This window comes from Papio anubis, chromosome 20, assembly GCF_008728515.1.
Source record: "Papio anubis isolate 15944 chromosome 20, Panubis1.0, whole genome shotgun sequence".
Lineage (NCBI taxonomy): Eukaryota > Metazoa > Chordata > Mammalia > Primates > Cercopithecidae > Papio > Papio anubis.
In genome coordinates this window covers 44,067,110-44,083,200 of record NC_044995.1, presented here as the reverse complement: position 1 = coordinate 44,083,200, position 16,091 = coordinate 44,067,110, and the positions used below count along the sequence as shown (strand labels likewise).

The 16,091-nt window shown below is 55.2% G+C and overlaps 1 protein-coding gene across 8 annotated transcripts in view; it reads left to right on the top strand.

The window, feature by feature from the left end:
- Positions 1 to 15,571, top strand: part of PNPLA6 (patatin like phospholipase domain containing 6) — a 29,418-nt gene extending 13,847 nt beyond the window's left edge. For 5 of the 8 annotated variants that reach the window (XM_003914782.5, XM_021930615.2, XM_017952148.3 and 2 more), the window contains 19 exons: positions 2,859 to 3,064; positions 3,251 to 3,382; positions 3,470 to 3,593; positions 3,939 to 4,052; positions 4,301 to 4,376; positions 7,671 to 7,814; positions 8,008 to 8,071; positions 8,354 to 8,522; positions 8,692 to 8,874; positions 9,048 to 9,166; positions 9,429 to 9,585; positions 10,266 to 10,382; positions 10,468 to 10,537; positions 10,981 to 11,097; positions 12,651 to 12,952; positions 14,468 to 14,584; positions 14,834 to 14,930; positions 15,027 to 15,136; positions 15,292 to 15,571. In XM_003914782.5, coding sequence (XP_003914831.1) covers positions 2,859 to 3,064; positions 3,251 to 3,382; positions 3,470 to 3,593; positions 3,939 to 4,052; positions 4,301 to 4,376; positions 7,671 to 7,814; positions 8,008 to 8,071; positions 8,354 to 8,522; positions 8,692 to 8,874; positions 9,048 to 9,166; positions 9,429 to 9,585; positions 10,266 to 10,382; positions 10,468 to 10,537; positions 10,981 to 11,097; positions 12,651 to 12,952; positions 14,468 to 14,584; positions 14,834 to 14,930; positions 15,027 to 15,136; positions 15,292 to 15,366 — 2,493 coding nt within the window. In that variant the 3' untranslated portion in view covers positions 15,367 to 15,571. Of the gene's footprint in view, positions 1 to 2,858; positions 3,065 to 3,250; positions 3,383 to 3,469; positions 3,594 to 3,938; positions 4,053 to 4,300; positions 4,377 to 7,670; positions 7,815 to 8,007; positions 8,072 to 8,353; positions 8,523 to 8,691; positions 8,875 to 9,047; positions 9,167 to 9,428; positions 9,586 to 10,265; positions 10,383 to 10,467; positions 10,538 to 10,778; positions 10,896 to 10,980; positions 11,098 to 12,650; positions 12,953 to 14,467; positions 14,585 to 14,833; positions 14,931 to 15,026; positions 15,137 to 15,291 lie in introns of all 8 variants that reach the window. The other 3 variants (XM_009193337.4, XM_003914781.3, XM_017952147.2) reach the window with 2 other exon arrangements.
- The last annotated feature ends 520 nt before the right edge of the window (positions 15,572 to 16,091 follow it).

Sequence of the window (16,091 nt, the reverse complement as noted above, 5' to 3'; positions counted from 1 at the left end):
GCCTCCCGAGTAGCTGGGATTATAGGCACATGCCACCATGCCTAGCTAATTTTTGTATTTTTAGTAGAGAAACAGTTTCACCTTATTGATCAGGCTGGTCTCGAACTCCTGACCTCAAGTGATCCGTCCGCCTCAGCTTCCCAAAGTGCTGGGATTACAGATGTGAGGCACCACGGCCAGCCTCTATTTTTAATTTTTTTAAGCACTGTTATTTTGTTTGTTTGTTTCTTTGCTAGACTGTTCTCCAAAGCAGCAGCACCATTTTACATTTCCACTGGCAGCGTATGAATTCCAGTCCCTCTACATTCTCTCTAACACGTTGTAATTCTAACCATCTCTGTGGGTGTGAAGTGTAATTGTGGTTTTGCTTTGCATTTCTCTAATGACTTGATGTTGAACAGCTTTTTATGCACCTAGTGGCCATTTGTATGTCTTCTTTGGAGAAGTTTCTATTCAGATCTTTTGCCCATTTTACTCTTCTTTTCTTGTTTTAGAGATGGGGGTCTCGCTGTGTTGCCCAGGCTGGTCTCCAACTCCTGGGCTCAAACTATCAAGCGATCCTTCTGACTTGGCCTCCCAAAGTGCTGGGATTGCAAGCATAAGCCACTGCACCTGGCCCTTAATTTATTTTAGAGACAGGGTCTTGCACTGTAGCCCAGGCTGGTATCATAGCTCACTGCAACCTCAAACATCTGGGCTCAAGCAGTCCTCCTGCCTCAGCCTTCAGAGTAGCCAGGACTATAGACACATGCTACCATGCCTGGCTAATTTAAATTTTTTTTTTTTTTTTTTTAGAGACAGGGTCTCACTATGTTGCCCAGGCTGGTCTCAAACTCTTGGGCTCAAGCGATCTTCACACCTAGTCCTCTCAAAGTGCTGGGATTACAGTTGTGGGCCACTGCACCCAGCCCCTTCAGTATACTTTAAATCAGGGGTGTCCAATCTTTTGGCTTCCCTGGGCCACATTGGAAGAATAATTGTCTTGGGCCACACATAAAATACACTAACACCAGCTGGGCGTAGTGGCACACACCTGTAATCCCAGCATTTTGAGAGGCTGAGGCAGGTGGATCACTGAGGTCAGGAGTTTGAGACCAGCCTGGCCAACATGGTGAAACCCCGTCTCTACTAAAAATACAAAAATTAGCCGGGCATGTGGCAGGCACCTTTAATCCCAGCTACTTGGGAGGCTGAGGAAGGAGAATCACTTGACCTCTGGAGGTAGAGGTTGCAGTGAGCCAAGTTTGCACCACTGCACTCCAGCTTGGGCGACAGAGCAAGACACCGTCTCAAAACAAACAAGCAAACAACACTAAAGATAGCTGATGAGCTAAAAGAAAAAAGATCACACACACACACAAAAAATTCCATAATGTTTTAACAAAGTTTATGAATTTGTGTTGGGCCAAATTCGAAGCCAGCCTGGGCCACAAGCAGCCTGTGGGCTGCAGGGTGGACAAGCTCGCTTTAAATCATCTCGAGATTACTTATAATACCTAATACAATGTAAATGCTATGTAAATAGTCATTATGCTGTATTATTTAGGGAATAATGGGGAAAAATAGTCTGTAAATGGTCTGTGCAGGTGCAATTTTTTTTCTTGAATATTTTAGATCCAAGGTTGGTTGAATCCTGGGTATATGGTACATATATATATATATATATGCACACACATATATATACACATATATAGAGAGAGATGCTGCTCATCTATAATCTATGTAAAAATATTTTTATATGTTTTTATATGTATTTATATGTATATATAGATGCTGCTCATATCCAAAGTCTTTATTCTCTCCTCCATGTTTTTCTTTTTCTTTTTCTTTTCTTTTTCTTTGAGACGGAGTCTTACTCTGTCGCCCAGGCTGGAGTGCAGTGGCGCGATCTCAGCTCACTGCAAGCTCCGCTTCCCGGGTTCACACCATTCTCCTGCCTCAGACTCCCGAGTTGCTGGAACTACAGGCGCCTGCCACGGTGCCCGGCTAATTTTTTGTATTTTCAGTAGAGACAGGGTTTCACCGCGTTATCCAGGACAGTCTCGATCTCCTGACCTCGTGATCCACCCACCTGGGCCTCCCAAAGTGCTGGGATTACAGGCGTCAGCAACCGCGCCCGGCCTTCTTCTTCTTTTTTTTTTAAGACAGTGTCTCACTCTGTTGCCCAGGCTGGAGTGCAGTGGCATGATCTCAGCTCACTGCAGCCTCCGCCTTCCAGGTTCAGGCAATTCTCCTGCCGCAGCTTCCTGAGTAGCTGGAATTACAGACATGTGCTACGATGCCCACCTAATTTTTTTATTTTAGTGGAGACAGGTTTCGCCACGTTGGCCAGGCTGGTCTCGAATTCCTGGCCTCAAATGACTCCCCTGCCTCGGCCTCCCAAAGCACTGGGATTATAGTCGTGAGCCACCACGTCCTGCGCCTTCGTATTTTTCTCTTTTTTTTCTTTTTTTTTTTGAGACGGAGTCTCGCTCTGTTGCCCAGGCTGGAGTGCAGTGGCCGGATCTCAGCTCACTGCAAGCTCCGCTTCCCGGGTTTACGCCATTCTCCTGCCTCAGCCTCCTGAGTAGCTGGGACTACAGGCGCCCGCCACCTCGCCCGGCTAGTTTTTTGTGTTTTTAGTAGAGATGGGGTTTCACCGTGTTAGCCAGGATGGTCTCGATCTCCTGACCTCGTGATCCGCCCGTCTCGGCCTGCCAAAGTGCTGGGATCACAGGCTTGAGCCACCGCGTCCTGCGCCTTCATATTTTTCTTAACCCTTCCTTCCTTCTTTAATGTTTTTCTGTGGAGCACGTTGACCTGAGCTGGGGGTCCACGCTGTCCGGGTTCTGTGTTCATCACATCCCCTGCCCGCACAGGACGTGAGCCTGCACTTCGTGCTCTGGGGCTGCCTGCACGTGTACCAGCGCATGATTGACAAGGCAGAGGACGTGTGCCTGTTTGTAGCGCAGCCCGGGGAGCTGGTGGGGCAGCTGGCGGTGCTCACTGGCGAACCTCTCATCTTCACGCTGCGAGCCCAGCGCGACTGCACCTTCCTGCGGATCTCCAAGTCCGACTTCTATGAGTATGACGGCCTGAGGTTGGAGTGAGGGTGGCACTCGGAGGACCCCCAACCCGTGAGAGTGGCCAGGACCCCATCCCTCAACCTCACTCCTGGAAGAGCAGAAGGGACCCCCCAGATCTGGCCTCCCAGCGCCGGTGTAGGGCAATTTTGAGGCCTTCCTCTTTCATCCCAAGTCTATCCCTGCAGGATCATGCGCGCACAGCCCAGTGTGGTGCTGAGCGCGGCGCACACGGTGGCAGCCAGGATGTCGCCCTTCGTACGCCAGATGGACTTCGCCATCGACTGGACGGCAGTGGAGGCGGGACGCGCGCTGTACAGGTGCAGCTTCCACCACGCTGCTCAGGCCCGGCCTAGGGGTGGGGACTTGGGGGTGGTCAGACCTTGCTGATCTCCACGCCCACTCAGGCAGGGGGACCGCTCCGACTGCACTTACATCGTGCTCAATGGGCGGCTGCGTAGCGTGATCCAGCGAGGCAGTGGCAAGAAGGAGCTGGTGGGCGAGTACGGCCGCGGCGACCTCATCGGCGTGGTGAGCGCGGCCCCCACCCACTGACCTCTGGCCTTTTCCAGGCCAATCCCCACACAACACACACACATCATCCCGGGTAAAGTGGTGAATGCAGCTCCCGACCTCTGACGTCACCCAGTCCGCTCCCCTCCCAGACCTCATTTCGTCGGAAAAGGGGATTCCGCCTGTCGTGTATCCCTGTCCTCTCCCTCTTCTCGGACCTCTAATGGGTAGCGAGCGAGGCTTGCTTCCCTGCACCCCCATTGCAGGGGAGCCCTAGATGGGGCAGTACAGCCCCCTCTCCACCAATCTTCGGCCTCCCCATTCCCCACCGAAGCAGCCTCAATTATGCACACGGCTCCCCAGGTGGAGGCGCTGACCCGGCAGCCGCGAGCCACGACGGTGCACGCGGTGCGAGACACGGAGCTGGCCAAGCTTCCCGAGGGCACCTTGGGTCACATCAAACGCCGGTACCCGCAGGTACGCCCTGTTGTGGGCGGGGCAGAGGGGCGGAGGCCGGACCCCGGGGGGACCGGGCCTAGCGTGTGGGAGGGGCTTCCGGAGGAACGGGGGCCGAGGGAGGTGCCAAGGCGAGAGAGTAAGGGCGGGGCTCTTGGGGGTGGGACTCAGGTAACGGGGACCCAGGAGCCCCGGCAGAGGAGGGAGAGGTGGGACCTGGACAGCTGCTTCCCGGGTCTCACTGAAATGCCGGCCTCCAACGCCCCCAGGTTGTGACCCGTCTTATCCACCTGCTGAGCCAGAAAATTCTAGGAAATTTGCAGCAGCTGCAAGGACCCTTCCCAGGTGAGAGCCGGCCGGCCCGGAGCGTGCTGGGAGATGTAGTCCCGCGTCCAGAGCATGCTGGGAGGGACGCCTTCTTCCTGAGGGATGCTGGGAAATGGAGTTCCGCGAAGAAATCATGCCCCTGCGGGTTTCAAACCCGAAGTAGGACCGAGGTGCAGTGCATGCTGGGGAATGGAGTTCGTGTTCCTGAGCATGCTGGGAAACAGAGTCCTTGACCCCAGGCGTGCTAGTTAATGGGCTGGAAAGTGAATCAGTGGTGCCAGGGATGGAGTCTTAGGCGGCGGAGTCTGCCCGGGAGTCAGAGCTTGCTGGGGAAGTCCATGGCTTGGATGTAGAGAGAAAGGGAGTCCTAGATCAGAATATGATGGCAAGGCCGGTTGTGATGGCTTACGCCTGTAATCTCAGCATTTTGGGAAGCTGAGGCAGGAGGCTTGCTTGAGCCCAGGAGATTGAGTTTGAAACCACTCTGGGCAACACAGTAGGACCACCCGTCTCTACAGAAATTTCTTTTCTTTTTTTTCTTTCTTTTTCTTTTTCTTTTCTTTTTTTTTTTTTTTTTTTTTTTGAGATGGCGTCTCGCTCTGTCGCGATCTCGGCTCACTGCAAGCTCCGCCTCCAGGGTTCACGCCATTCTCCTGCCTCAGCCTCCCTAGTAGCTGGGACTACAGGCGCCCGCCGCCACGCCCGGCTAAATTTTTGCGTTTTTAATAGAGACGGGGTTTTACCGTGTTAGCCAGGATGGTCTGGATCTCCTGACCTTGTGATCCGCCCGCCTCGGCATCCCATAGTGCTAGGATTACAGGTGTGAGCCACCATACCCAGCCGAAAATTTTCAAACGTTAGCTGGGCGTGGTGATACATGCCTGTAGTCTCAGCCACTCGGGAGGCTGAGGCGGGAGGATTGATTGCTTGAGCCCGGAGATTGAGGCTGCAGTGAGCTGTGATCGTGCCACTGTACTCCAGCCTGGACGACAGAGCTAGAGCCTGTTTCAGAAAACATAAAACAGCAAACAAACAAAACTTCCCATACCGTGATGGAAAATAGTCTGTGGATTGTTGTTTAGGGCTCTGGGCACCTTGCCTTCTGAAGTTACAGCATGCTGGGAGATGTAGCCCGTGTCTCAGCCTGTGATTTCAGTGAGCTAGAACAGAATAGGGCGTGCAATGGGGTTGGAGGCCTGCTGAAATGTGGGCCTGAGTTTCTACATTGTGGCAGCCAGATTCTGGGCCAGCCCAGCAACCTAGATACCCCTTTTCCCTCCAGGGGCTCTACCCGATTGGCCCTGACCCCTAGATCCCCCGAGGCAGGGGCAGGGCAGTAGTGGCAGAAAAGACATCTTTAAGAAATTAGAGGCCTGGCTCACGCCTGTAATCTCAGCACTTTGGGAGGCCGAGGCAGGTGAATCACTTGAGGTCAGGGGTTTGAGACCAGCCTGGCCAACATGGTGAAACTCATCTCTACTAAAAGTACAAAAATTAGTTGGGCGTGGTGGAAGGCTGAGGCAGGAGAATCACTTGAACCCGGGATGTGGAGGTTGCAGTGAGCGGAGCCTGTGCCATTGCACTCCAGCCTGGGCAACAAGAGCGAAACTCCATCTCAAAAAAAAAAAAAGAAAAGAAAAGAGGCCGGGCGCGGTGGCTCAAGCCTGTAATCCCAGCACTTTGGGAGGCCGAGACGGGCGGATCACGAGGTCAGGAGATCGAGACCATCCTGGCGAACACCGTGAAACCCCGTCTCTACTAAAAATACAAAAACTAGCGAGGCGGTGGCGGGTGCCTGTAGTCCCAGCTACTCGGGAGGCTGAGGCAGGAGAATGGCATAAACCTGGGAGGCGGAGCTTGCAGTGAGCTGAGATCCGAGGCCTGCACTCCAGCCGGGCTTCAGAAGCAGACTCCGTCTCAAAAAAAAAAAAAGAAAAAAGGAAGAAATTACAGATAAAAGAATGTATTGGCCTGAGGCACAGTGGCTCCGCCTGTAATCCCAGCACTTTGGGAGGCCTAGGCGGGCAGATCATGAGGTCAGGAGATCGAGACCATCCTGGCTAACACGGTGAAACCCCGTCTGTACTAAAAATACAAAAAAATTAGCTGGGCGTGGTGGTGGGCACCTGTAGTCCCAGCTACATGGGAGGCTGAGGCAGGAGAATGGTGTGAACCCAGGAGGCGGAGCTTGCAGTGAGCCAAGATCGCGCCACTGCACTCCAGCCTGGGCGACAAATCGAGACTCTGTCTCAAAAACAAAACAAAACAAAACAATATCTAGAAGACAAAAGAGGGTCATGATGGTGTGTGGCTGATGGAGGGAAGGAGGGAGGAAGAAAGAGGCTTTTCTAAAGACAGTGAGCTGAGATGACAAATGAGATGGGGCCAGACATGAAAGAGAAACCAGGGATGCTGCACAGGGCGGCTGGTGGTTTCGAAGCACTGAGAGGAGGAAAGTGATCAAGGGGAGAGGTGGCAGGAGTTGGGGGGTAAGTCACATAGGGGCTAGGGGCTGTGGACAGGCATTTGAGCTTATTTAGATTGTTACATGGGAAGAAGGATTCCACCAGTAAGGAGAAAACGAGAGGTCTAGGCAAGATACGGGAGTTGACAGCTTGGTCTAGGCTGTTAGTGGAGAAGCTGGGAAGCAACAGATGGGTCGAAAGTAGCTTTACTTCCTTTTTTTTTCTTGTCTTTGTCATTTCTTTTCCTTTTTTTAAGACAGGGTTTCGCTCTGTAGCCCAGGCTGGAGTGCAGTGGCATGATCTTGACTCACTGCAACCTCTGCCTCCTGGGTTCAAGTGATTCTGCTGCCTCAGCCTCCCAAGTAGCTGGGATTACAGGGATATGCCATCACGCCTGGCTAATTGTTTTATATTTTTAGTAGAGCAGTGTTTCTCCATGTTGACCAGGCTAAAAGTAGCTTTATTTCTGCCTCGTTTTGTGTTCAGGTCCCCCATTAGACAGAGGAACCAAGACCAGAATGGGGCAGGGACACTGGCCAATTGATCTCCCAAGCACAGTGAATCTGAATGGTTGTAGAGTTGTGTAATGGATCCCACTGAGGTGATCAGGGCCCAAAGTGGAGGGTGGATGGCCAGGTTTTAACAAAAGAGGGGATAGTAGTTAAGGCTGGGGGTCCAGGACCAGACCCATGGTTTTCAGTATGGTAGAGTCAAGACTGGGCAGCTGGAGGCTGCAGTCTGGGAGCAGAGGAGCAGGAACTTCAGATGAGGAGGAAGAGGAGGAGGAGGAGGGTTCATCTCTCTAGACACAGGTTTGCACCACAAATCTCATCCACTGGGTTCTCAGCAGGCTCTGGGCTGGGTGTGCCCCCACACTCGGAACTCACCAACCCAGCCAGCAACCTGGCAACGGTGGCAGTCCTGCCCGTGTGTGCTGAGGTCCCCATGGTGGCCTTCACGCTGGAGCTGCAGCATGCCTTGCAGGCCATTGGTCAGTGGGGTGAGGGTCATGGGTGGGGGCTGGCCGTGGGTGGGACATTAGTGAGTGAAAGATGTTCGGGTAGGTCATTTGGGGGGTGGAGGGGAACAGGGCCACCGGGGTGGGGTAATGGATATTCTTTTCTGAGTGAGGCCCCAGCCCTGTGGACCATGGTTCCCAGCCTCCCTTCCCCACCTACCCCTAGGTCCGACGCTACTCCTTAACAGTGACATCATCCGGGCACGCCTGGGGGCCTCCGCACTGGATAGGTGTGTGTTGCAGAAGGGAGTGGGTAGGGTGATGGGTGGGCTTGGAGCCTCAAATTCTTTCAGACCTGAGTTCAAGTTCTCGGCTTCCAACCACGGAGCATGCGTCCTACCCGTAGGTCAATGGGGTGTTTCGCAGTGGTGTGAATCTGCCCACCAAGGCACGGACTTCCATGGTGGGGGTTTGGGTGTCTAAGTTCCTCCCAGCAACGGAGCTCTGTGGTCTCGGGGAGCACACTGAACCCAGGCCAGCCCCAGGATGACGCTGCCCTCATCCTACCCTAGCATCCAAGAGTTCCGGCTGTCAGGGTGGCTGGCCCAGCAGGAGGATGCACACCGTATCGTACTTTACCAGACGGACGCCTCGCTGACGCCCTGGACCGTGCGCTGCCTGCGACAGGCCGACTGCATCCTCATCGTGGGCCTGGGGGACCAGGAGCCCACCCTCGGCCAGGTTGGAAGGCTGTGCCCCCTGATTTCACCCGCTTCGGGCCCCATCCCTTGTCCTTCCGTGCCTGCACCAGGCCACGTGTACCCTCGCCGTGGGGGTAGGTGATCAGGGACCCAAGTGTGGCCAGGTGGTAGTGGGGTGGCTAGTGACCTCTGCCGTCCGTCTTCCGCAGCTGGAGCAGATGCTGGAGAACACGGCGGTGCGCGCCCTTAAGCAGCTCGTCCTGCTCCACCGAGAGGAGGGCGCGGGCCCCACGCGCACCGTGGAGTGGCTCAACATGCGCAGCTGGTGCTCGGGGCACCTGCACCTGCGCTGTCCGCGCCGCCTGTTCTCGCGCCGCAGCCCTGCCAAGCTGGTGAGGAGCGGGCCGGCCCCCACCTTCCAGGGGCGTGGCTACCGGGCGTGGCTTGGGATATTGGGGCGGGGCCTGGGAGAGTTGAGGACGGGCTCGAAGGTCAGAGTGCCCCTGGGGGATCCGCCGGACCCCGCCCTCATGCTCCTCGGTCGCGGCTATCTCCCCCATCCCAGCATGAGCTCTACGAGAAGGTTTTCTCCAGGCGTGCGGACCGGCACAGCGACTTCTCCCGCTTGGCGAGGGTGCTCACAGGGAACACCATTGCCCTTGTGCTGGGCGGGGGCGGGGCCAGGTGAGGGGCGGGGCTTGCTATCTGGGGCGGGGCCTGGATATCCGGGGGTGGAGCTTCCTTCCTGGGCGAAACCGTGGGGGCGGGGCTTGCTCCTGGAGGCGGGGCCTGGGTGTCCGAGGGTGGAGCTTCCTCCCGGTGGGAGACCCCGTGGGTAGGGGCGGGTCCTTTGTCCCTTAGCAGTGTGGGAGGTGGGAGGAGGTGGGGGCAGGGGAGTTCCTGCTGCTGGGGCCTAGCGGGTCACTGGGGCCCATTTTCCCGGCAGGGGCTGCTCGCACATCGGAGTGCTAAAGGCATTAGAGGAGGCGGGGGTCCCTGTGGACCTAGTAGGCGGCACGTCCATTGGCTCTTTCATCGGAGCGCTGTACGCGGAGGAGCGCAGCGCCAGCCGCACGAAGCAGCGCGCCCGAGAGTGGGCCAAGGTGTGGTGTTGGGAGGAGGGATTGCAGCACCCCAGGAGTGCCATAAAACCCGTGGCTCCACCCTAATCTGATCCCATGGGGGAGACTCCGGGGTCAGGGTTACCCTTCCTGATTCAAACTGTAAACCCCAGCTGTCCGGACTTTTATAGATATGCTTCTAGAACTCTGGGTAACCATTTTGGGACCTCCTGTTTACTGACCCTAACCCATAACCCCCAACTAGAGCACCCAGGGCCCTTGGTGACCGCTTTGTGAACGGCCTTGGGTGACCACATCATCCCTAAATGCTCCTTTTGTTGTTGTTGTTGAGACTGAGTCTCGCTCTGTCGCCCAGGCTGGAGTGCAGTGGCGCGATCTTGGCTCACTGCAACCTCCACCTCCCAGATTGGAGTGATTTATCCGCCTCAGCCTCCTGAGTAGCTGGAATTACAGGCGTGCCCCACCAGCCCGGCAAATTTTTTTGTATTTTAGTAGAGATGGGGTTTCACCATGATGGCTAGGCTGCTTTCGAACTCCTGGCCTCAAGTAATCTGCCCACCTTGGCCTCCAAAGTGCTGGGATTACCAGCGCGAGCCACTGCACCTGGCCCCTAAGTGCTCCTTGCTCACCCCCTATTGGTGAACCTTATCTGTGACCCCACGTGACTCCTATTTGACCCTGTCTGGCACCCTTGTCCCTAGAGCATGACTTCAGTGCTGGAACCTGTGTTGGACCTCACGTACCCAGTTACCTCCATGTTCACTGGGTCTGCCTTTAACCGCAGCATCCACCGGGTCTTCCAGGATAAACAGATTGAGGTAGGCCCACCCCGTCCCCTGCCCTGCCTGCCCCTCCTCGAAGGAGTCCCTTGCTCCTCCCTCACCTTGATCCCTGTCCCCGCAGGACCTGTGGCTGCCTTACTTCAACGTGACCACAGATATCACCGCCTCAGCCATGCGAGTCCACAAAGATGGTGGGTGTCCCTGCCCAGCCTGCAGCAACCGCTGACACCACATGGGGTTGGGGGGATGCTTCCGGGAGGGCCGCTGAACATCTGGGACGTTGTTAACACGAGTGACCGTCCACCCTGGCCCGATCGCCGACCACTAACTGCCACCCACTAATGCCCCGGAGACCCCAGGTACGTCCGTCCTCGGCGGAGGGGAGCAGGGAGACTCGTCGGGCGCCTTACCCCCGTCACGCCATCCCCACAGGCTGTGTGTGGCGTTACATCCGGGCCAGCGCCTCCTACTGCCCCTACCTGCCCCCACTGTGCGACCCCAAGGACGGGCACCTGCTGGTGGATGGGTGCTACGTTAACAACGTCCCAGGTCAGCAAGCCCGCCGGGCTGGCCGGGCCTCCGGAGTGTCTGAGCGTGTCTGTGCGTGTCTGTGTCTGTGTGTCCCACCGCGCAGGCTCCCTGTGGCGGTATGTGCGCGCCAGCATGACGCTATCGGGCTACCTGCCGCCGCTGTGCGACCCCAAGGACGGGCACCTACTCATGGATGGCGGCTACATCAACAACCTGCCAGGCAAGTGGCTGCCCGCACCACCCACACACGCAAGCACCTCCCGCACCACACATACACACGCATGGGCACACAGACAGGCTCAACGACGGGACACATGCCGAAGCCACCCGTGCAGGGGTGCAGACACACACACACACACATACAGTCATGTGCACAAGATGATACATGGAGGTGCCTGTGGACAGCGACATGTGCAGTTGAAATCTACATCCTGGCCGGGTGCGGTGGCTCAGCCTGGAATCCCAGCACTTTGGGAGGCCTGAGGCAGGCATATTACCTGAGGTCAGGAGTTTGAGATCTGCCTGGCCAACATGGTGAAACCCCGTCTCTACTAAAAAGACAAAAAATTAACTGGACATGGTGGCGGGCACCTGTAATCCCAGCTACTCAGGAGGCTGAGGCAGGAGAATCACTTGAACCCAAGATGCAGAGGTTGCAGTGAGCCGAGGTTGTGCCATTGCACTCCAGCCTGGGTGACAAGACTGAAACTCCGACTCAAAGAAAAAAAAAAAGAAATCTACATCTACCTCCTGGCGTGCTGTGTTAAGCACAAGTGGATGTACGTACAAGAGGGACAGGTGCCCATGTCCACAAGCACATCAGGGGACATGCAGGTGGAATGCAACATTCATATGTGTGCACACTGGCTACACACCCACATGCTTTCTCTCAGGGGCAGGTAGAGCTCACACACATGTGTACACACAGGTACATGTGCACAGATGAACACGTGTGTCAGTGAAATAGGGCATTTGCCTATGTATACCAGTCTGTCCCACTTGTCCTTCACGTTCCCTCAAACATGCAGGGATGTGCACACACATAGATAGGATGCGGCACCTCTGACTAAGTTAAGCCATGCCTGCCACCTTTATGGGTGCGGGTGAGAGGTGGGCAGGTACACAACTTAAAATTTCACACCCCAGAAGTGTGCATACACGAATAGACATGTACGCTAGCTGCACACATACTCACAATCTTATAGGACAGGATGGGCAAACTATGGCCCACAGGCTGAATCCTGCCCTCTGTTTGACTGTATAAATAAAGCTTTATTGAGCTGGGCACAGTGGCTCACGCCTGTAATCCCCGCACTTTGGGAGGCTGAGGCGGGTGGATCACTTGAGGTCAGGGGTTTGAGGCCAGCCTGGCCAACATGGTGAAAACTCGGTTTCTACTAAAAATACAAAAATTAGCCGGGTATAGTGGTGTGTGCCTCTAATCCCAGCTACTCGGGAGGCTGAGGCAAGAGAGTTGCTTGAACCCAGGAGGTGGAGGTTGCACTGAGCCCAGATCGTACACTGCACTCCAGCCTGGGCGACAGAGTGAGACTCTCTCAAAAAATAAAACAAAGCCTCCCCACACCTGACCCCACTCCTCAACTTCAGTTGCATCATTTCTATTCCCTGTACATGACAGCATGTTGTTTTCATGTGTGGGTTTTTTTTTTTTTTTTTTTTGATCATTTGTATATGGCGTCTGTGGGACTGGGTTGAACATCTGTGCCCCCTGCCCCTGAGAGGAGCAGCCCGCTGACCCCTCTGACCCCACAGCGGACATCGCCCGCAGCATGGGTGCCAAAACGGTCATCGCCATCGACGTGGGGAGCCAGGACGAGACGGACCTCAGCACCTACGGGGACAGCCTGTCTGGCTGGTGGCTGCTGTGGAAGCGGCTGAATCCCTGGGCGGACAAGGTGAAGGTTCCAGACATGGCTGAAATCCAGTCCCGCCTGGCCTACGTGTCCTGCGTGCGGCAGCTAGAGGTTGTCAAGTCCAGCTCCTACTGCGAGTACCTGCGCCCGCCCATCGACTGCTTCAAGACCATGGACTTCGGGAAGTTCGACCAGATCTATGTGAGTGGGCAGGAGTGGCATGGCGCCTGCATAGGTGGTCCAGCAAAGCTTTGCTACTTAAAGCTCAGAGCAGTGTGAGGGGGAGGAATCCAGGAGGGGGAGGAATCCGGGAGAAATCCAGGAATCCTATCTGGAATCTGTGGAAAACAGATCAGTGATCAATTAGTGATGTCTGCAGGGGATGTGGTGGGGGTGTGGCTGTGCATGTGCTGTGTATGAACTTTCTCTTTATGGGCCAACTGTCCCCCCGGAAGCACTGTATAGTGATTTCTAATACCATTTCTGCCTTGGCGGGAATGAGAATAGTGATGAAGTAGTAATGTCTGCCACAGGTCCAGGAGAGGGATGTAGCAGTGTGTGTGTTATGTGCCACCGACCCTGAAAAATGTGCCATAGCCCAAGCCAATTGAAACTGATCAGGGGGCCAGACATGGTGGCTCATGCCTGTAATCCCAGCACCTTGGGAAGCTGAGGTGGGAGGATTGCTTGAAGCCAGGAGTTCAAGACCAACCTGGGCAACATAGCAAAACTCCATCTCTACAAAGATTAAAAATAAAAAATTAGCTAGATGTGGTTGTGCACGCCTGTCACCCCAGCTACTCAGGGGACTAAAGTGGGAGGATCACTTGAGCCCAGGAGTTCGAAGCTGCAGTGAGCTATGATTATATCACTGCACTCCTGCCTGGGAGACAGAGCAAAACTCCGTCTCTAAGAAAAAGAAAGGGCCAGGCACAGTGGCTCATGCATGTAATCCCAGCATTTTGGGAGGCCGAGGTGGGCAGATCACTTGAAGTCGGGAGTTCAAGACCAGCCTGGTCAAAAAGGTGAAACCTCGTCTCTACTAAATATACAAAAAGTAGCCGGGTGTGGTGGCGCATACCTATAGTCCCAGCTGCTTGAGAGGCTGCAGCAGGAGAAATCGCTTGAACCTGGGAGGCAGTGGTTGCAGTGAGCCAAGATTGTGCAACTGCACTCCAGCCTGGGTGACAGAGTGAGACTCTGTCTCAAAAAATAATATTAATTTTAAAAATTAAAGATAAAAATAATTTTTAAAATTTTTAAAAAAGAAAAATTGATCAGTAGCTGCAGCCCAGAAGCCCTGAGTCTGAGAAGAAATATGTGATGTCCCTTGGGGGCTCACTGGGATACCATGCCATGAGAAATTCAAGATGTTTGCTGTGGGCTTGGGAGATGGCAATATCCGCAGAGGTACTGCCTGTTTGCAGACTTCAAAATAAGCTCACATATCACCAGTTTGTGTTATTTGCTACCCAACACCCTGCATGGGGCTGAGTGGGAAAGAACATGGAGAGATTGATTGGTAATGTCTGTCAAGCGCAGGACAGGGGATATGTGGGGGAGTGTGCTATGTGCAGCTGACTCTGAAATAGGTTGAGTCTCAAATGCCAACTCCCCCAGAGCATCAGGCTTTTAAGGGGCCAGAGAAGGGGCAGACAGAGTGGGGACAAGCAAAACGGAGTTGCAGACATGGACCCAGCCCCTCACTTCCCGCAGGATGTGGGCTACCAGTACGGGAAGGCAGTGTTTGGAGGCTGGAGCCGTGGCAACGTCATTGAGAAAATGCTCACAGACCGGCGGTCTGCAGACCTTAATGAGAGCCGCCGTGCAGATGTAAGCCTGTGATGCCCCCGGGGCCACTCTGACTCCTGTGATTCCAGAACCCAAGCCCCCTTAAAGTCTCCCCCAAACCTCAGATGACCCCATATATCCCTGGGTTTTGCTGAGCTCTCAGACCTCCGCTGACTTCAGAGAGTTCCCACCCTAGGATCTCCTCTGAGCCCCCAGTGGACCACTAGGCCCCCCCAGGGGCCCCAAGACTCTGTGGGCCCCCCCAAGAGCCTCACCAATGTCACCCCACAGGTGCTTGCCTTCCCAAGCTCTGGCTTCACCGACTTGGCAGAGATCGTGTCCCGGATTGAGCCCCCCACAAGCTATGTCTCCGATGGCTGTGCTGACGGTGAGGGGCCCAGGGGACCCCCAAGAGGGAGGGGAGTGGCTGGAGATGACAGGCCAGCCCTGATCCCCTCACCCATGCCCTGCTTTCCGACTCCAGGAGAGGAGTCAGATTGTCTGACAGAGTATGAGGAGGACGCCGGACCCGACTGCTCGAGGGATGAAGGGGGTTCCCCGGAGGGCGCAAGCCCCAGCACTGCCTCTGAGATGGTGAGAGTGGGGAGCCCAGGGTCCCTTCACATCCCCCAGAGAGTCATGAGTACAGTTGGAGGGGTGTATTTGAGATGCTGGGTGCTGGCTGACATGTGTGCAGTGACATATCAGTGTCCCGTGCTGGGTGACGTGTATGTGACCTGTCCCTGCAGGAGGAGGAGAAGTCGATTCTCCGGCACCGACACTGTCTGCCCCAGGAGCCGCCCGGCTCAACCACAGATGCCTGAGGACCTCGCCAGGGGTCACCCCTTTCCCCCCGCCCCTGGACTGGGCTGGGGATGGCCCTGTGGGGGTAGCTCACTCCCCCTCCTGCTGCTATGCCTTGACCCCCGGGGCTCACACACTGGACCGACCTGCCCTGAGCGGGGATGCCGTGTTGCACTGATGACTTGACCAGTCCCCTTCCCCAATAAACTCACCTCTTGGAAATGACCTCCTGTCGTCTTTAGGTTGGGGAGCCACCTTCTGTGCTCAGGGTGGCTGGGGCTGGGGTCTGACACCACCTGGTGCTTGCCCCCCACAGGAAGTGCCTTTCTAGAATCCACACGGGGCCCCACTAGGTTCTTGTCCCCACTCTGCCCCTTCTCTGGCTCTCAGAAGCCAGTGCTGACTCCAGACCACAGGGCCAAACATTCCATGCCACCCTCCCCGGCTCACAGGTGTTCTTGGAGGCCCGATGTGGCATCCCTCAATTTCTTTTTTTTTTTTTTCCTTTGAGACAGAGTCTCACTCTGTCACCCAGGCTGGAGTATAGTGGCATGATCTCCGCTCACTGCAACCTCCGCCTCCCGGGTTCAAGCGATTCTCCTGCCTCAGCCTCCTGAGTAGCTGGGATTACAGGCAGCCGCAACCATGCCCAGCTAAATTTTGTGGGGTTTTGGGTTTTTTGTTTGTTTGTTTTGTTTTTTTTGTTTTTTTAATTTTTGAGACAATGTCTCTCTCTGTTGCCTAG